Raw genomic sequence first — 17,998 nt, 5'->3', positions numbered from 1 at the left:
ATTTTTTTACTTACCGGAATTTCCGGACTATTAAGCGCACCCACTGAATTTAAGCCGCACCCACATAAGCCGCACCCACTGAATTGAATTGTTTTTTAGCCAGATCAATCGCCTTCAACTTGAAAGCTGCATCATATGCATTTCTCCATGTCTTTGCCATGATGAGGGTGACAAAATGACTACCGTAATCAGAATGATGGGAAGTTTGAGAGCGCTCGATTTAATCTAAACAGTAAACAAAAAAGTTGTTTGACCTTAACCCGTTGGGCAATTTCATTTGTCTAATGAAAGCTTCATGCCGCCAAAAAACTGAGCACATCACAGAGTGTGTTTAAAAAAACAAAAACAAATTGAAAGCGGGAAAAATCCATATATATCATTGTTTAAGCCGCGAGGTTCAAAGCCTGGGAAAAAAGTTGCGGTTTATAGTCCGGAATTTACAGTAATCCTTATTTTACCAGGTATGTATCTGAATTTTGACTATATAGGCCTACATCTTCTTACATAGAATACTCTGCAAGTTTGTATGTGTTATAACACACACACACACATTGGAACATTTCTGTGAAAGCATTGCAAGTTCCATGGAAGGGTCTAAAATCCTGTATGTCAAAGTGTGAAAGTTGGATCCAGATATGGCAAATCTGCGAACCAAAACCGACTGACTCTGAACATGCTGGTGGACATTTTCTTGGGTAAGCAGTAAAGTGTAGCGTCACTCAAATTAAGCATTAACAATGGCTGTATGTGTTCTGAGAAAATCTGAGAAACCAACAATGCGTTCTGATAGGCACTAAAACTGCCCGTATCCAATCGGGGATGTTTGGGTTTGGAGCGGCCTTCTCCAGACACAACGCTGACAGGCTGTTCAATAAGCTTGTGCTGGATCACCTCCTGGTGGAGGACCTGTACATCACAGCCAACGGCCAGGCAGTGGCCTACTGCTCTGCGGACTCAATGCTATAAACATCCTAAGGGGACACATGCAGGTGAGCTGACACACATCACACACTGGCTTCATGTAAATACATACTCTTCAATAGCAGTGTTTTCCATATGCACCAGCCTTCGGCTAAATAGCTGATAAGACTCACTGTAATCCAGCTACTTTTTCAACTTTAACTAGGCTTCTTTTCATAGTCAGAAAAGTCTGTGTAGACTTCTCCTGCTAGAATGAACGATATGCATCTTCTAGTGATCTATTGATAGGACAGGTGCCTGTCAGTCACAAAGCGAGCAATGGCAGGTAAAGACTACTGGTTTGCCAGTTTGCTGTCTTTCCCGGTTCTTGGTACCTATGTTATTTTTGTGCGCTGTGGTTAGCTGCAGTCTAATTTATTTTACGGAGGAGTGAGAGCATGATGCTTCTTCATCGTCTCCTTTGAGTGAATTTACACGTCCCATGTAATGGAAGTGGTAACGATGAGTTGAAAAATGTAATAATGACAATTACAACAATACTGAATGAACAATGAACACTTTTGTTTTAATTTAATATAATACATCAATAAAATCAATTTAGTCTCAAATAAATAATGAAACATGTTCAATTTGGTTTAAATAATGTAAAAACAAAGTGTTGGAGAAGAAAGTAAAAGTGCAATATGTGCCATGTAAAAAAGCTAACGTTTAAGTTCCTTGCTCAGAACATGAGAACATATGAAAGCTGGTGGTTCCTTTTAACATGAGTCTTCAATATTCCCAGGTAAGAATATTCCCAGGTATATGAAATACAAAATACCATTTGTATTTCATATACCTTTGACTATTGGATGTTCTAATAGGTACTTTAGTATTGCTAGCCTAATCTCTGGAGTTGATAGGCTTGAAGTCATAAACAGCGCAATGCTTGAAGCATTGCGAAGAGCTGCTGGCAAACGCAGGAAAGTGCTGTTTGAATGAATGCTTACGAGCCTGGTGCTGCCTACCACCGCTCAGTCAGACTGCGCTATCAAATCATAGACTTAATTATAATATAATAACACACAGAAATACGAGCCTTAGGTCATTAATATGGTCAAATCCGGAAACTATCATTTCGAAAGCAAAACGTTTATTCTTTCAGTGAAATACAGTGGGGGAAAAAAGTATTTGATCCCCTGCTGATTTTGTATGTTTGCCCACTGACAAAGAAATGATCAGTCTACAATTTTAATGGTAGGTTTATTTGAACAGTGAGAGACAGAATAACAACAAAAAAATCCAGAAAAATGCATGTCAAAAATGTTATAAAATGATTTGCATTTTAATGGGGGAAATAAGTATTTGAACCCTCTGCATAACATGACTTAGTACTTGGTGACAAAACCATTGTTGGCAATCACAGAGGTCAGATGTTTCTTGTAGTTGGCCACCAGGTTTGCACACATCTCAGGAGGGATTTTGTCCCACTCCTCTTTTCAGATCTTCTCCAAGTCATTAAGGTTTCGAGGCTGACGTTTGGCAACTCGAACCTTCAGCTCCCTCCACAGATTTTCTATGGGATTAAGGTCTGGAGACTGGCTAGGCCACTCCAGGACCTTAATGTGTTTCTTCTTGAGCCACTCCTTTGTTGCCTTGGCCGTGTGTTTTGGGTCATTGTCATGCTGGAATACCCATCCACGACCCATTTTCAATGCCCTGGCTGAGGGAAGGAGGTTCTCACCCAAGATTTGACGGTACATGGCCCCGACCATCGTCCCTTTGATGCGGTGAAGTTGTCCTGTCCCCTTAGCAGAAAAACACCCCCAAAGCATAATGTTTCCACCTCCATGTTTGATGGTGGGGATGGGGTTCTTGGGGTCATAGGCAGCATTCCTCCTCCTCCAAACACGGCGAGTTGAGTTGATGCCAAAGAGCTCCATTTTGGTCTCATCTGACCACAACACTTTCAACCAGTTGTCCTCCGAATAATTCAGATGTTCATTGGCAAACTTCAGACGAGCATGTATATGTGCTTTCTTGAGCAGGGGGACCTTACGGGCGCTGCAGGATTTCAGTCATTCACGGCGTAGTGTGTTACTAATTGTTTTCTTGGTGACTATGGTCCCAGCTGCCTTGAGATCATTGACAAGATCCTCCCGTGTAGTTCTGGGCTGATTCCTCACCGTTCTCATGATCATTGCAACTCCACGAGGTGAGATCTTGCATGGAGCCCCAGGCCGAGGGAGATTGACAGTTCTTTTGTGTTTCTTCCATTTGCGAATAATTGCACCAACTGTTGTCACCTTCTCACCAAGCTGCTAGGCGATGGTCTTGTAGCCCATTCCAGCCTTGTGTAGGTCTACAATCTTGTCCCTGACATCCTTGGAGAGCTCTTTGGTCTTGGCCATGGTGGAGAGTTTGGAATCTGATTGATTGATTGCTTCTGTGGACAGGTGTCTTTTATACAGGTAACAAGCTGAGATTAGGAGCACCCCCTTTAAGAGTGTGCTCCTAATCTCAGCTCATTACCTGTATAAAAGACACCTGGGAGCCAGAAATCTTTCTGATTGAGATGGGGTCAAATACTTATTTCCCTCATTAAAATGCAAATCAATTTATAAAATTTTTGACATGCGTGTTTCTGGATTCTTTTGTTGTTATTCTGTCTCTCACTGTTAACATAAACCTACCATTAAAATTATAGACTGATCATTTCTTTGTCAGTGGGCAAACGTACAAAATCAGCAGGGGATCAAATACTTTTTTCCCTCACTGTATGTAACCGTTCCGTACGGTTGTGATTTTTTCGCAAATGCGCTTTTGTTAAATCATCCCCCGTTTGGCGAAGTTGGCTGTCTTTGTTAGGAAGAAATGGTCTTCACACAGTTCGCAACGAGCCAGGCCCAAACTGCTGCATATACCCTGACTCTGTTGCACAGAACGCAAGAGAAGTGACACAATTTCCCTAGTTAAAAAAAATTCATGTAAGCAGGCAATATTAACTAAATATGCAGGTTTAAAAATATATACTTGTGTATTGATTTTAAGAAAGGCGTTGATGTTTATGGTTAGGTACACATTGGTGCAACGACAGTGCTTTTTTCGTGAATGCGCTTGATAAATCACCCATTTGGCGAAGTAGGCTATGATTCAATGATATATTAACAGGCACCACATCGATTACATGCAACGCAGGACAAGCTAGATAAACTAGTAATGTCATCAACCATGTGTAGTTAACTAGTGATTATGATAAGATTGATTGTCTTTTATAAGATACGTTTAATGCTAGCTAGCACCTTACCTTGGCTTCTTGCTGCACTCGCATAACAGGTAGTCAGCCTGCCACGCAGTCTCCTCGTGGAGTGCAATGTAATCGGCCATAATCGGTGTCCAAAAATGTTGTAATTGTCATTATTACAAATAAATAAATCGGCCGGTTAATCGGTATCGGCTTTTTTTTGTCTACCAATAATTGGTATCGGCGTTGAAAAATCATAATCGGTTGACCTCTAGTAGGGGTAGCCAGGTGGAAAGCATGGCCAGCCGTAGAAAAATCCTTATTGAAATTCTCAATTATAGTGGATTTATTGGTGGTGACAGTGTTTCCTAGCCCCAGTGCAGTGGGCAGCTGGGAGGAGGTGCTCTTATTCTCCATGGACTTTAGTGTCCCAGAACCTTTTGGAGTTTGTGCTACAGGATGCAAATTTCTGTTTGAAAAAGCTAGTCTTAGCTTTCCTAACTGCCGGTGTATATTGGTTCCTCACTTCCCTGAAGAGTTGTATTTCACGGGGGCTATTCGATGCTAATGCAGTACGCCACAGGATGGTTTTGTGCTGGTCAAGGGCAGTCAGGTCTGGAGTGAACCAAGGGCTATATCTGTTCCTGGTTCTACATTTTTTGAATGGAGCATGCTTATTTAAGATGGTGAGGAAGGCACTTTTAAAGAATAACCAGGCATCCTCTACTGATGGGATGAGGTCAATATCATTCCAGGATACCCCAGCCAGGTCGATTAGAAAGGCCTGCTCGCTGAAGTGTTTAAGGGAGCGTTTGACCGTAATGAGGGGTCGTCATTTGACCGCAGACCCATTACGGATGCAGGCAATGAGGCAGTGATCGCTGAGATCTTGGTTGAAAACAGCAGAGGTGTATTTGCAGGGCAAGTTGGTTAGGATGATATCTATGAGGGTGCCCGTGTTTATGGATTTGGGGTTGTACCTGGTAGGTTCATTGATAATTTGTGTGAGATTGAGGGCATCAAGCTTAGATTGTAGGATGGCCGGGGTGTAAGCATATCCCTGTTTAGGTCACCTAGCAGCACGAGCTTTGAAGATAGATGGGGGGGCAATCAATTCACATATGGTGTCCAGGGCACAGCTGGGGGCAGAGGGTGGTCTGTAGCAAGCAACAACGGTGAGAGACTTGTTTCTGGAAAGGTGGATTTTTAAAAGTAGAAGCTCGAATTGTTTGGGTACAGACCTGGCTAGGCTATCTCTGCAGTAGATTGCAACTCCGCCCCCTTTGGCAGTTCTATCTTGGTAGAAAATGTTATAGTTAAGGATGGAAATGTCAGGGTTTTTGGTGGTCTTCCTAAGCCAGGATTCAGACACGGCTAAGACATCCGGGTTGGCAGAGTGTGCTAAAGCAGTGAATAAAACAAACTTAGGGAGGAGGCTTCGAATGTTAACATGCATAAAACCAAGGCTTTTACGGTTACAGAAGTCAACAAATGAGAGCACCTGGGGAATAGGAGTGGAGCTAGGCACTGCAGGTCCTGGATTAACCTCTACATCACCAGAGGAACAGAGGAGGATAAGGGTAACAGAGAGTAAAAGGAGCAGGTTTCTGGGCACGATAGAATAGATTCAAGGCATAATGCACCTTTGGCAGCAATTACAGCCTTGATTCTTCTTGGGTATGACACTACAAGCATGGCACACCTGTATTTGTGGAGTTTCTCCCATTCTTCTCTGCAGATCCTCTCAAGCTCTGTCAGGTTGGATGGTGTAAGAATATTTAAGATAAACACACAATGCAGAGGACTAAAGGTCAAGAGAGAATTAATGATCAATGGGTCAGAGACATGGGAGGAATTTGTCTAGGCATTGAGCCTGAAACAGAATACTTGTTATTTGGCCATTGGCCCAATTTTATTGCCAGGAATTGTAATTGGTCAACCACAGGCTAGGGTTGAGGGTATAAAACTACACCCTGTCTCTTTGTTCTGTGGAGAGAATCACTGAGGACAGGGGAGAATGAACATCTATCTCTCAGCATAACATCTATGATTTGTCCTCTTTGAATAAACCAATTTTTCTCCCCCTGATTTGCTTTGGAGTCTGTGTTATTGAAGAGTAACAACTGCTAACACTGGGGAGCATTGTGGCACAGCTATTTTCAGGTTTCTCCAGAGATGTTCGATCAGGTTCAAGTCCGGGCTCTAGCTGGGCCACTCAAGGACATTCACAGACTTGTTCCAAAGCCACTCCTTGAACACCTACTTCGAATACTGTACTTACTGCCATTTACCCCAAAAACATGCAATATGAAGAGGTTTCCTTTAGACGTCAGTATAGTATGAACTTTCAGAAAATCTATCGGAGACATACCGGTACTGTTTTCATGGAAAGATTATACAAAAATGTTGACATTTTAATTGCATTGATGGGAATGTGCAGTGAAGAGCCATAAACCACAAGAATCCACTTTACATTTTTATCCAATGTTTATTTCAAGTTTGAGTAGTTTAATGGCACCAGTTACAAGGGACTATCAGAGAGAAACAATATTTTATACTGTGTTGTACAGAAGGTTCCTACAGTACAAACATGGGTTCGGAATGGATGAGACTGAACAAGGACTGGATTTGGCACATACATTTGTATATATTTGTATATTCATATATTACGTAAATAAACAGCAACCTTCAGTCCTGACATGGAAAGATGCAGAATACATAAGACATGCCGACAGACACTGGTATGCATATACACTTATTTACATGTATATGCATGGCTGTGTGAGTGTCTGTTTGCTTGGGAGCTGGTTAGGGGGTAGAAGCATATTACAAGGTGACAATAGTATGACTGATTTTATTAACTCCCTCAGCTACTCCGTCTGCCCTCTACTTGTTAAGTAGTATTACTGTGAGAGTAAAGGGGACCTTCAGGAAAAGAACACTCAATGCCATTTACCTTGTTTGCAGTCAAACTAGCATATTATTTTTCAAGCTGTCCTTTTTGCTTGGCTACTGTTTACTCTTCATGTCTCTGGCAAACAGCCATCATATGTAGAATATATTTTACCTCCTTTATCAGAATAATAGCCAGTCAATGTTATGCCTGTGTTATGCCAATTTAGCCTGTGGTTTCCAGTTCAGACTTTATGGGTATGGCCAGTGTATTGACTTTTTAACTGATGTTCAATAACTAATGTAGTTTGTCCTATAGAACTTAACTGCAGAATGATTTCCAACATACTGCATGTAAACCATAGCAGATGTCCAAAGATAACATCAGAACAATTCCATACTGTTTTACACACCTACCAGACAAACAAGTACTACAGCCAGTTCCCAATAGAGATTAGTCAAATAAAATAATTTAAACATGACATTACCAGACCAAAGGTACTGTATAGTTTCAAGGTTTTTCAAAGGCAACATACCTGTACAGACAGATACAGGTGGAGACAACTCCAGAACTTTCCCCCAGACACACAGATGACTCATGCTGCCATAAGTGCTGACCATAAACATGACATGAGATCAGTAACCACCACCCTATACTAACACAACATCTACAGCATGAGAAGTCAAAGCTACACAGCAAGCAGTGTTTTCCCTTTGAGTCTGTGAAATGAAAGGGTCGTCCATACTTTATGAGGATGCACTGAATATATGTCTATGTCCATTCACTCATTTGCCCCTTTTGTAAAATGCAGAGCTGTTAGGAACTAAAGATTCCAGGCACAGGGAAAGACGCTTCGGTCACATTGAAGTACTGTTGAACAAAACTCTGAAGGCTAACATCCCAACAAGGGCACTAACAATGAAAGAAACACTATAAAATGTGGTAAATACTAAGAACAATGATAACTGTATTTGTCTTCACATTATTACTGTTTTTATAAAAAAGGAAAAGGAGCGTACCATGAGCTCTTGTTGGTTTTGTAGATACAGCAACAGTAGACAGATTTTTGACACTGCAAAAACCAACAGCACAATGTCCAGTGTAAGACTTCTGTATACATTTCTATGTCCATTTGCTCTTACAGTTTGACTGATTATTGCTCATTGAATGATACTGCCTTAATTGGTGCATGCTTGAAAAGACATTTGAAGCTACATAATGCTAATGCATACAAATGTAGACCATCAATTGACATTTCCTTCCTTTTTGCTCTTCCAGTTCCCTGACCTTTAAGAAGTAACACTAACATACTCTGCCTACTGTCCTGTTGACCTTTACAGTATTTAGCTTTAGGCAAGTAATAAATAGGAAATATGAATGCATAAAACAATGAAACAGTACCGTTATCTTGCATATCGGATCTACACTCCCCGTCCAGGTACAGACAAATTCAACCTTTCAAGTCGTCCTCCATCCTTGTATCTGTTGTTCATTGGAAGTGCATGCATGGTATACTAGCATAGAGAGCATGCATATTTGACTCAGGAATTTCTGCCTTTATACGGTATATAACGGTTACTGCACCAGATTTGCTACTAAGGGCTGCTTTTACCACCCCTGTGCCATAAACATGGATATTTATCCCCACAGATGTCTGGGTTGATTGAGGGTTAAGAACTGAAATGGTTATGAATACAGTAGACACCCAGCCATAGCACTACAGTATGCTGTAGTGTCTTCATTGTTGGGTCTACCTCAACTAGCAGGGTGCTGTTGGGAGACAGACTACACTTAGGGCCAGGGGCTACAGTGCTCTGGTTACATGGGCCCAGGCTGGGTTCCCCAGGGCAGAGCAGGCAGCAGCACTGCTGGGGGATCAGAGCATGGGGCAGCTGTGTGGAGGTCATGGTGTGAAATAACAGGCCAAAACAGGCATGGCTATACTGCCAATTGAATCACAAGCACCAAGTGCTCACAAATGCATTCCCCTTTGACTATACTTGTACCGGCCACTTTCATGTGAGGCTGGTCACTCACCAGTTCCTCATTGCTCATCTCTTCTGACGTCCCTTGTACCTCTGTCTCACTCAATCTCTTTCTTTCCAATCTCTCTTACTTATCACTCTCTGTTATTCTCCCTTTTCAAAAATAAGACCATATTTTTCTCAGTCAACACTTCACATTATCATCTTGAAGTTTGTTACATTCCTACATACAGACACACAAACGCACTCACACCTGCACCAGGTACAGTAGAGGAGGTAGACAGAAACACAAAAACAGATTTTACCCAGAATCCAGCAGCCATGACAGCAGAATTATTGCTCCTTTGAGCTATGAGGCAGAAGAGTCTGCACCGTCACCTCTCAAACTGTGGAAAACTATTGACTATCTGCTTTTGTTGTGATGTTTCCAGGCATGTCTTTGGACTGACTATGCTTTTTCTGTTGGTATTGTAGTCCAGTCTACTTTCTAAAATATGTATTGTTCCTCCACCATCTGTTGTGCCTTCCTGGCCCATAGTGGGCATTGGAAATAGTTGTATTGACTTCTAAAAAGGGTGCATACAGTGACTGATGCTTCATTGCTGGCGGAGTGAGAGAGGTGTGATCTGTGGGGAGTCAGTGGATCTGGATAAAATATCTGTTTCTGAGTTAAACCCCCCCTTCCAATATGTCCATAAATGCTAGACCTCACTTGAAACACAGCGCTAAAAAAATGTATAATTTAATCTTCAATAACAAAATAACATTTCAGTTCTGTTAAAATATACATGGAAAAACTGTCAATATATTAGGAAACAAACTACTTTGTACAAAAAGTACATCATTGTAATTCTTATGCTAACAATTAATTATAGTGTGATATACACAAACTTAAGAGCAAGGTTGATATGTAACTAAAATAAACCATAAATTCTTTATACAAAGAAATCCTTAAATTTCATCAGATCTTAACATAATAAAGAAATGTAGACACAACTAAATTAAGAAATATGACAAAACAAATGCACTCATTCAAAAGTACTGAAGTATTTAACCATAAGATTATTGCACATCTACCTAGACTGGTTCCATTGGTGCTAGTGAGTGTTTTCATGAGGTTGATCATCAACACTTCTAAAAGCTACTGACACAATGGGGTCACAAAACACCATGGTTACTGGTTTATTTAACTGTATCATTTATAAAACTTCACAGTTTCTACTTTAAACACATACAGTAGTTGCATTTCCACTAAATTATAACTTTAAAACAATCCGCCAAATTCAAAACGGTCTTCATGTCATCTACTTTTTTCTTCATAAAAGGCATTTGGTAATCATCCTGACTTACTCAATTTCAATCACTTGCACTTTGACAGACAGACACAATGCACATTGCTCTAATTTCCCTCACATAAGGTGTTCTGATCGATGGCCATCCAATGAAAATCATTATAGATGTATTGATTGGGATGGATGTTTTCAAAACTGTATCTAGCTCACTCCGTTCTGAACCATTTCAATGACTTGGTGGCTTTCCTGATATCCTTGCATCACATTCCTCCCATATGCAAATGTTTTATGTTCCAAACAATAAATAGTAAATGAAGGCAACTTTCATTCGTTGCAACAAAATGTCTACTTCCTAAAAAGTAACGTTCTAAAATACTTCAGTTCTTTGATTTCAGTTTAATATTTTTTTGTTTATATTTTTTGAAAAAATAAAATACCTGAAATGACCTGAAATTAAAAAAAATGCAAAAATGTCTTCTGGCTTTGTAAAAAAGAAACTAACGTAAAGGGAAAAAAAGGGGGAGTAACTCAAAATGGAGGGAGAGAGAGAGAAACTCCTGGCACAGTGATTCCAGGAGTGGTCCGAGGTGTATGTCAGAAGGAGTATCATGAGAGAAGCTGGGTTCATGGTTGGTACGGGGCTGCCCTCCATCTCTCCGGAGCCTTAATCGTCTTCTCAAACCCCCAAATGGGCTTACGCACTCTATGGCCTCACTCTCTCTCTCTCATTTGTTAATGAGCAAACTGCCCGCCCAGCGGAGCTTGCAGGCAAACCACCGCCTGAGGGGACAAAAGTATTCGTAATGGAACTGCTCAAATTCGGGGGTCTGGCGGATATCACGTAAAAATGCAACGTCAAGGTCGGATTCGGTGAGGACGATGAGGAGGAGGAGCAAGACAAAGAGGAGTCCAATGGTCACAAGGAGCAAACGGAGGACACTTAAAACAAACTTATTCACCTGTTCCACTTCGCTGAGCGACGAGGCCCCCCCTGCACCCTCTACCGCCGCTCTACTGTCTGTCAAGTCGCCTGCCTCCCCCACAGAGGGGGTGCCCGCCTCCGACTCCTTCTCCTCCTCGATGCTGCAGGGGGCTCCGTTGACCTGGCGTGCCACGGCCAACTCCAGGCTGTGCTCTGCCACGGGGGTGGGCAGCACACTGTCAGAGGGGCTGTAGGCCTCGTCAGAGATCACCGCTGAGCCCTCGCTGGCGTTCGTGGCCAGGCTGCGGGAGCGCGGCATGAAGGAGTCCCCATGGGACACAGAGCGCACAGGTGTAGAGTGGGCACTGTCACGCAACGACTCCAGACCTGTCAGGGCAGGGGGGTGGGGCGAGGAAGGTGAGGGAACAGAGGGAGGGAGAGAGAAACAGAAACACTCAGGAGAAATAAAAACATACCAGTAAAGTTGGCTACAGACCCCAGCTGTCCACACAATATGCATACACTACAGATCACTGACATGAGATGTATCTAGAGACTATCTAGTGTTCACACTGGTACAGCAGGTATAGAGGAGTTCATAAACGGGGTGTAAAGAGGTCTGTTAAAGGCAGGAGACACTCAGGCTCCAGGCAGACCAGTCTGAGAAGGGAAACCTGATCATAGATCCCCAGAGTGAGAGGGGGTTTCCAGTACACACAACACTGCAGTGTTAATGTCTAATAAGAGATAGCTTCAATCCTGTGAGAGCATATCAGTGTGTTTATACAGTAACATAATGCAATCTGTTTGTTTTAACGGTGGATCATATGAACATGGGTCTGGACTGGATCATTGATCTAGATGAAGGTCTGATGAGTGGGCAATGTCCAATGACATATAGATAGATCAACAAACACATGCTCCATTCTATTTAGCAGCTCGTTCATTAGTCCCACAGCACTCTGAGCCCTCCCAGGTCTAAAACTTGAAGGTCACGGTGGGTGTGCGTTTTATCTTTCAGTCAGAAGCTAATATAGGCCTATGTACTGTATATGGACTCTTGATGGGCCTTCAAGTCAAAGTACAGGATGATAATAACACACTAAGTATTGCTCATTTCAACCTACTAACAGGGAGTTATAATTACCACAATGGGAAGTAAACAGGCCTATGCAATAACAGGGAGAATATCATAATCCACAAGATAGTAATAAATATAAATATTTCAAGTAATGTCCCATGTCAATTGAATTCCCTTTGCTCTCATTTTCAACTGTCATGATTTCCTAAATAACTATTGACTCAGTATTGGTCTCTGGGGTAGCCTACAGGGAGCTTTAGCATGCATTAAAGGTTGCTAGCTCATCGGTGATCACATGCTTACCCTGTAAAAAGCAAAAGCAGCATTTTTGAATATACCTAAAGGACATGCAAACAAAAGTATCTATATATTCTCTTTATAAGAGCTGAAGAATAGACGTCACTGCGGGTGAGAAAGAGTTGAGCTTGCACTGACTGTTCCATTCCTCAGACAGCCACCGCAATGTTACACCTTCATAGATGCAGAGGGATTAACATATCTCCTGAAGATGAGGCGTATGTCAATGCTCATATGTGTGCTTTTCATCCATAGGCAAAAAAAATCCTTACAAAATCGAGATTAAGCCAGCTCTTTTAAACCATGCTGACTGCTGAGATTCTGTCAAAGCAAAAGCAGGATGCCTCTGAAGTGGGTGAAAGTGAGAGGCCATCTTTACTCATTGGTAATCTCCTTCAGTACATCATAGGATATGCTTGGTTGCAGGGCAGATTGCCAAATGCAACCTACAAACAATTGACTGCACAATATATTTTGCAAAGGACATCAAAATCCTTGAAAGGCCAAGATATAATTGAATTCAAAATCAAATCATAACTTCACAAATCAACAACAAACCAGGATCAGCTCATTAGTTTGTACCTCAACCATCACAACCAGAATAATGAGACCCATAAACTCAAGACTTCCTCTAAACCAACAAAAGGATAAATGAACCGACATCTCAAAGAAAAATAGACCAAAAGAATCTCCATTCACAAAGGACCACCAAGGACCATATGATTTAGAGGATCAGACATCAACAGCATCAAATGCATGGTGCCATTTCCATTCGGTCAACATTGATGTGGTGGGACTGATTTAACACAGAGAGAGCTGGTAACTGTGTAACACACACTCCAGGATGGTGCTGATGAGGTTACCTGTTGGGGTTCTGGACTGGGGCCGGCTGTCGGGCTGGCCGTCTGGCAGAGGGGTGCCAGGCAGGATGGGGGGAGGCAGAGGGGAGAGGCTGTCAGGCTCCTGTCCAGTCAGGGCAGGGTAGAGGGGCAGGACGCCCAGGGCCTTTCCCAGCATCCGGGGTCCCAGGCTCAGCACGCGCACCTTCACATCTCGGTAGCAGTGGTTGATCATCCGCAGGTGGACGTTCACCCGGGTGGTGATGCGGATCAGACACTTTACCATGGTGGCGTCTTCTAGAGCTCAAAGCATGTGTGTCTTTGTACAGTCCTGGTGGTCCCTGTCCCAGAGCCCTGGTGGTCTCGCTATGTGTGTTAGACCGATGGCTGCTGTCTTGACTGGCAGTATGAGGGCTAGCGAGAGCCACTGTCCTGCTCTAGCAGTGTTCAGACGGCCAGCGCTGGCCCTGTTCAGGCCCCACCCAGGGCAGTGACATACATGGAGAGAAAGGCCCTGGCTATTTTCAGCAGGGGTATTAATACTACTGTAAGACAGCCAGTCAGCACAGGCAGGGGGTGATAGGTGAGCACTTCTCATAGCTCTCTGAGACATGCAGCACCAGACCCTCTCACTCATTGCAGCAGCCTAGAGCCAGACCTGCGTATGGCCAGGTGTACATACTGGGAGGCAGGCAGGGACTCAGCTGTGACAAGGACAGGTACCAGTGACCTTCAGTCATGCTGCTCCTGTTCACCCAAGCCCATGCTGCAGTGTCAGCCTGCAAGGTTAGCCTCAGGGACAAAGGCAGGTCAGATCACTGTGTGTGAGAGGAGGAGCAGGCCCACCTGCAGGCTCAGAGCCCAGGCCCCAGGGCAGGTGGACTGACTGATGGCTGCACCAACTGCCTTTGTATTGGCACTGTACCCCTCACTCTCACACACACACCCAGCGCTGAGAGCTGGCACTGAAATAGAGCAGCCTGAGTGACACACACACATGCGACTTAGCCCTCCACTCCCACAAGCCGGGACATGGTCAAGCTCAGGTTACAGTGTGTGTATATGCGTGTGTGTTCTGGGGAGGGGGATAACAGGCTCCCAAATAGGAGCAAGAACCTGATCCATTTAAAACTCTTTGGATTTAACACCCTCCCCTCTGTTATTGCTCCATTGAATTATCCACAAATGACTTTCAAAACCACAGATCCAAACTAACGTGTTGCGACACATTCCCACAACTCTCCAGTCTAGTGTACATGTTCATATAGCTGCAGAAAACTGACAGAGCTGTGTCCCTCCTGTCCACATTCTTGAGGGGATTGTTATTGAGTGTCAGGGTTGACTGAGGGGACGAGTGTGTCAAGGGTTAGGTCAAACTCTTACCCTCCATGATGGATATGTGGACAGCTCTCCGGCGGGTGCGTGGAACACTGGTGAGGCGCGGGCCATGAGTTATGGACGGACAGCTTCTACTGGGAACCAGGCCAGCCCTGTGGAGACACACAACATGCACATGTCCACACATACACAGACACACATACGGAGGCACGGAGGCACATACACACACACATCCCATATTTGTAATCTGAGATGATACACTGCCCCCATTGACATCTAGTGGATAGCATTGATATTACCTGTGTATTTCTGGAGGCTCTCGTTTGATTTTGGCACTCTGCTCCATCACTTCTTTTGCTACTCGTCCACTACAACAGAGCACAATAATTGAGCTCAGACTTACGCGCACACACACACACACACACACACACACGCACACACGCACACACGCACGCACACGCACACACACACACACACACACACACACACACACACACACACACACACACACACACACACACACACACACACACACGACCCCAGACTCCCTGGCGCCACACAGTACACTGACAGCAGTTCAGTGAGAAGCATAAGTACAGTACATGGGAACTGAGATTAGATTAACCTCGTGAACCCACTCTCTAACCCAATCACTGTCTCAAGACAATACTGCAATATCAAAAAAATAACCAAGGGTTCAAACACAAACTCAACCTTTCATCATAACACACTGGACTCACCTGTAATCATTTGAAACCATTTGAACATTTAGATTTCTAGTTCATATTGCAGTGAAACACAATAACTATAAAACAGGTGAAACACAATAACTCTAAAACCTTTAAAAGGTTTCACATGCCCAGTTATTTTTCCCGCCCCTTGCCCTTTGGCGTTCACAGATATGAAAAGAATGAAATGGAACCTGCAACTAAAACACTGTCCCCTCTGTGTCCTCTAGCCTACTGTCTGAGGTGTCAGGCTCAGGTAAAGGTCCCCTCCTGAGGGACAAGCTCTACAGCACAGCTGTGGGCTCTCTGCTGTGCCCTCTATTCACTGTCATAATTGGCTATACCTGTAGCGGAAACGACTCCCCTTGAAGAACAGGTTGCTGCTGGACACTGTCCGCACCTGACTCGACTTCTCCAGCCTGATGCAGGGGGAAAGAAGGGAAGAGGAAAGAAAGAAAAGAGGGGTGAACTTTGGGAGCTGTTAATACTTTTTACTCTTTACATTGTAAGGAGTCTGTGGACTGATCCTATTCTCCCTCCTACAGCATAACAGCCTATTCGCACTTTGCTGTTCTCACTTTTAGTACATACAATGAGCTTCTTTATTTCCAGCCTTATATGCTATCTGGTTCTCTAAGCCCAGGTTGGACTGGAAAGCAACACCCTGACTGTCATGTATTATGGCCTAGTGCCTAGTCCTCCTGGGAGATGTGTGCATGCAGTATACTGTATGTAAGACATAATAGCATATTTATACTATATGTAAGACATAATAGCATATTTATACTATATGTAAGACATAATAGCATATTTATACTATATGTAAGACATAGCTTAGTTATAACTATGGGAAAATTACATAAAAAATCATTGTGCCCTGAATTATAAATGTGTGTATGTGTGGTGTGTGCCTGATGTGCATGTGTCTGTTTCTGTGGGATGTAGCTCTCATAGACAGATGGCTTTCATTACAGCAGTATGAAACTCTGTGCCAATGAGCCAGGCGTCCCTGAAAATCCACCAGTCCCCACTGAGATCTACAGCCCTATAGCCGGAAATCTCATCATACTAATTCCATTTCGCTGTGTGCTGTGAGCTGCCCTACGCTTGCCCTTTCCTCCCCCCTTTCCCTCTTCTCCCTCCCCCTTCCTCTGTGTCCTTATATCACCTGAGCACTCTCTCAGCCCACATGCTCCTTAGTATCATTCCCTGTCACCCTCATCCATTACAACACTCTCTCCAGTCATTGTGTTGATGTGCTGCAGGGGGTGGGGATGTTTTAACTCCTCCCAGAGGAGGTGGGTAGAGGACATACAATCAGTCATGGCTGAGACGGAAGGAGGACTCATTTCTCTGGAGGAGCAGTGGGGTGTTCACTGCCTCACTCCAGTGCACACTCACTCACAATAGGTCACCGTTGCCACGCGTCTCATCCCCTCTCTGAGAAGGACGCTTCAGGGTGAGAGGAGAGCCCCCTTCGGACCCCTCTCACAGATACACTGGAGTACAACGTGTAGCTACGGACTAGAGGAAGAACAACACTTACTTGTAGAAGGCTTGGTTCTCCACTCCACATTTCCACAGGTGCTTGCAGGCCTCTGGTGTTGGTGCAAAGTATGTCAAGATGATCTTTTTGTCCTGCACATTAGAAATAAATGTGCAGGAAAATAAAACAAACTGACAGTTTATCTCAGAGTTTCAAGAGTCAAGAGTCATTACTGTAACTACCGCTGTTGATTGAACACACTGGTCTGTGGTATGACTAGATCATGGTGTCTCCAAGCCCTGTTGTCGGAGTATAATGGCCTTAGAACAGTCCCAGTATGTTGCTGCACTGCTCTCTCTGCTTGACTCCCCCAACACACAACAATAATTCATGCTCTCACCTCCTTCTGATTTGCATATATATGGAATATCTTTCCCTCGAACTTCAGTTTAGTCACCTCATTCCTGCCCACAAGGAAAGGGGATAGTTACACACACATATCCGGCTGCACTGAGAGGCTCTTTAAAAAGTCCTCACAACCACTAAAAGATCACACAAAAAGCTCCATGTTTGTCTGACAGAACACATTTCTGATAATATCCCAGGCAAACTGGGGACATGGGATGGGTAAAACCAACAAAGCAGCCATAAATAACATGTTGTAACATTCACATTGTCTACTTGGCCAGAATTAGTAGGTATTATAGACATACGGTACTGAATTAGGCAGTGGGATTTCTATATCTAACCCATATTGAACTATTACAGTACCCAATATAGTGGGTTACTGGCTTAAAGAGAGGAGCTGTATGGAATAGAATACAGCATTGATCCATGTGTCTTTGAAGATTCTTATAGCCACAGCTGCATGCCTGAACATTTCTGCATTGTGGTTGAAAACATGTTTTTCTATTAAGCATCCAATCTGTAAACACGTTGATTTTTGAACAGACAGGCTGTGGAATCATATGCCCAGAATGGTAGCGACTAGCT

General features: G+C 43.4%; 1 protein-coding gene across 3 annotated transcripts in view; it reads right to left on the bottom strand.

Moving 5' to 3' along the window:
• Nucleotides 1–6,612: 6,612 nt before the first annotated feature.
• The window catches only part of LOC115152009 (FERM domain-containing protein 5), a 113,285-nt gene continuing 101,899 nt past the window's right edge, over nt 6,613–17,998 (bottom strand). For 2 of the 3 annotated variants that reach the window (XM_029696441.1, XM_029696444.1), the window contains 6 exons: nt 17,406–17,469; nt 17,066–17,157; nt 15,864–15,938; nt 15,091–15,159; nt 14,837–14,943; nt 6,613–11,623 (listed from right to left, as the gene is read on the bottom strand). In XM_029696441.1, coding sequence (XP_029552301.1) covers nt 11,040–11,623; nt 14,837–14,943; nt 15,091–15,159; nt 15,864–15,938; nt 17,066–17,157; nt 17,406–17,469 — 991 coding nt within the window. In that variant the 3' untranslated portion in view covers nt 6,613–11,039. The remainder of the gene's footprint in view (nt 11,624–14,836; nt 14,944–15,090; nt 15,160–15,863; nt 15,939–17,065; nt 17,158–17,405; nt 17,470–17,998) is intronic. The other variant, XM_029696442.1, reaches the window with a different exon arrangement.

The sequence above is a fragment of the Salmo trutta genome, chromosome 17 (assembly GCF_901001165.1).
Source record: "Salmo trutta chromosome 17, fSalTru1.1, whole genome shotgun sequence".
Taxonomy (NCBI): domain Eukaryota; kingdom Metazoa; phylum Chordata; class Actinopteri; order Salmoniformes; family Salmonidae; genus Salmo; species Salmo trutta.
Note: the sequence above shows the minus strand (reverse complement) of the source record. Positions and strands in the feature narration are given on the sequence as shown.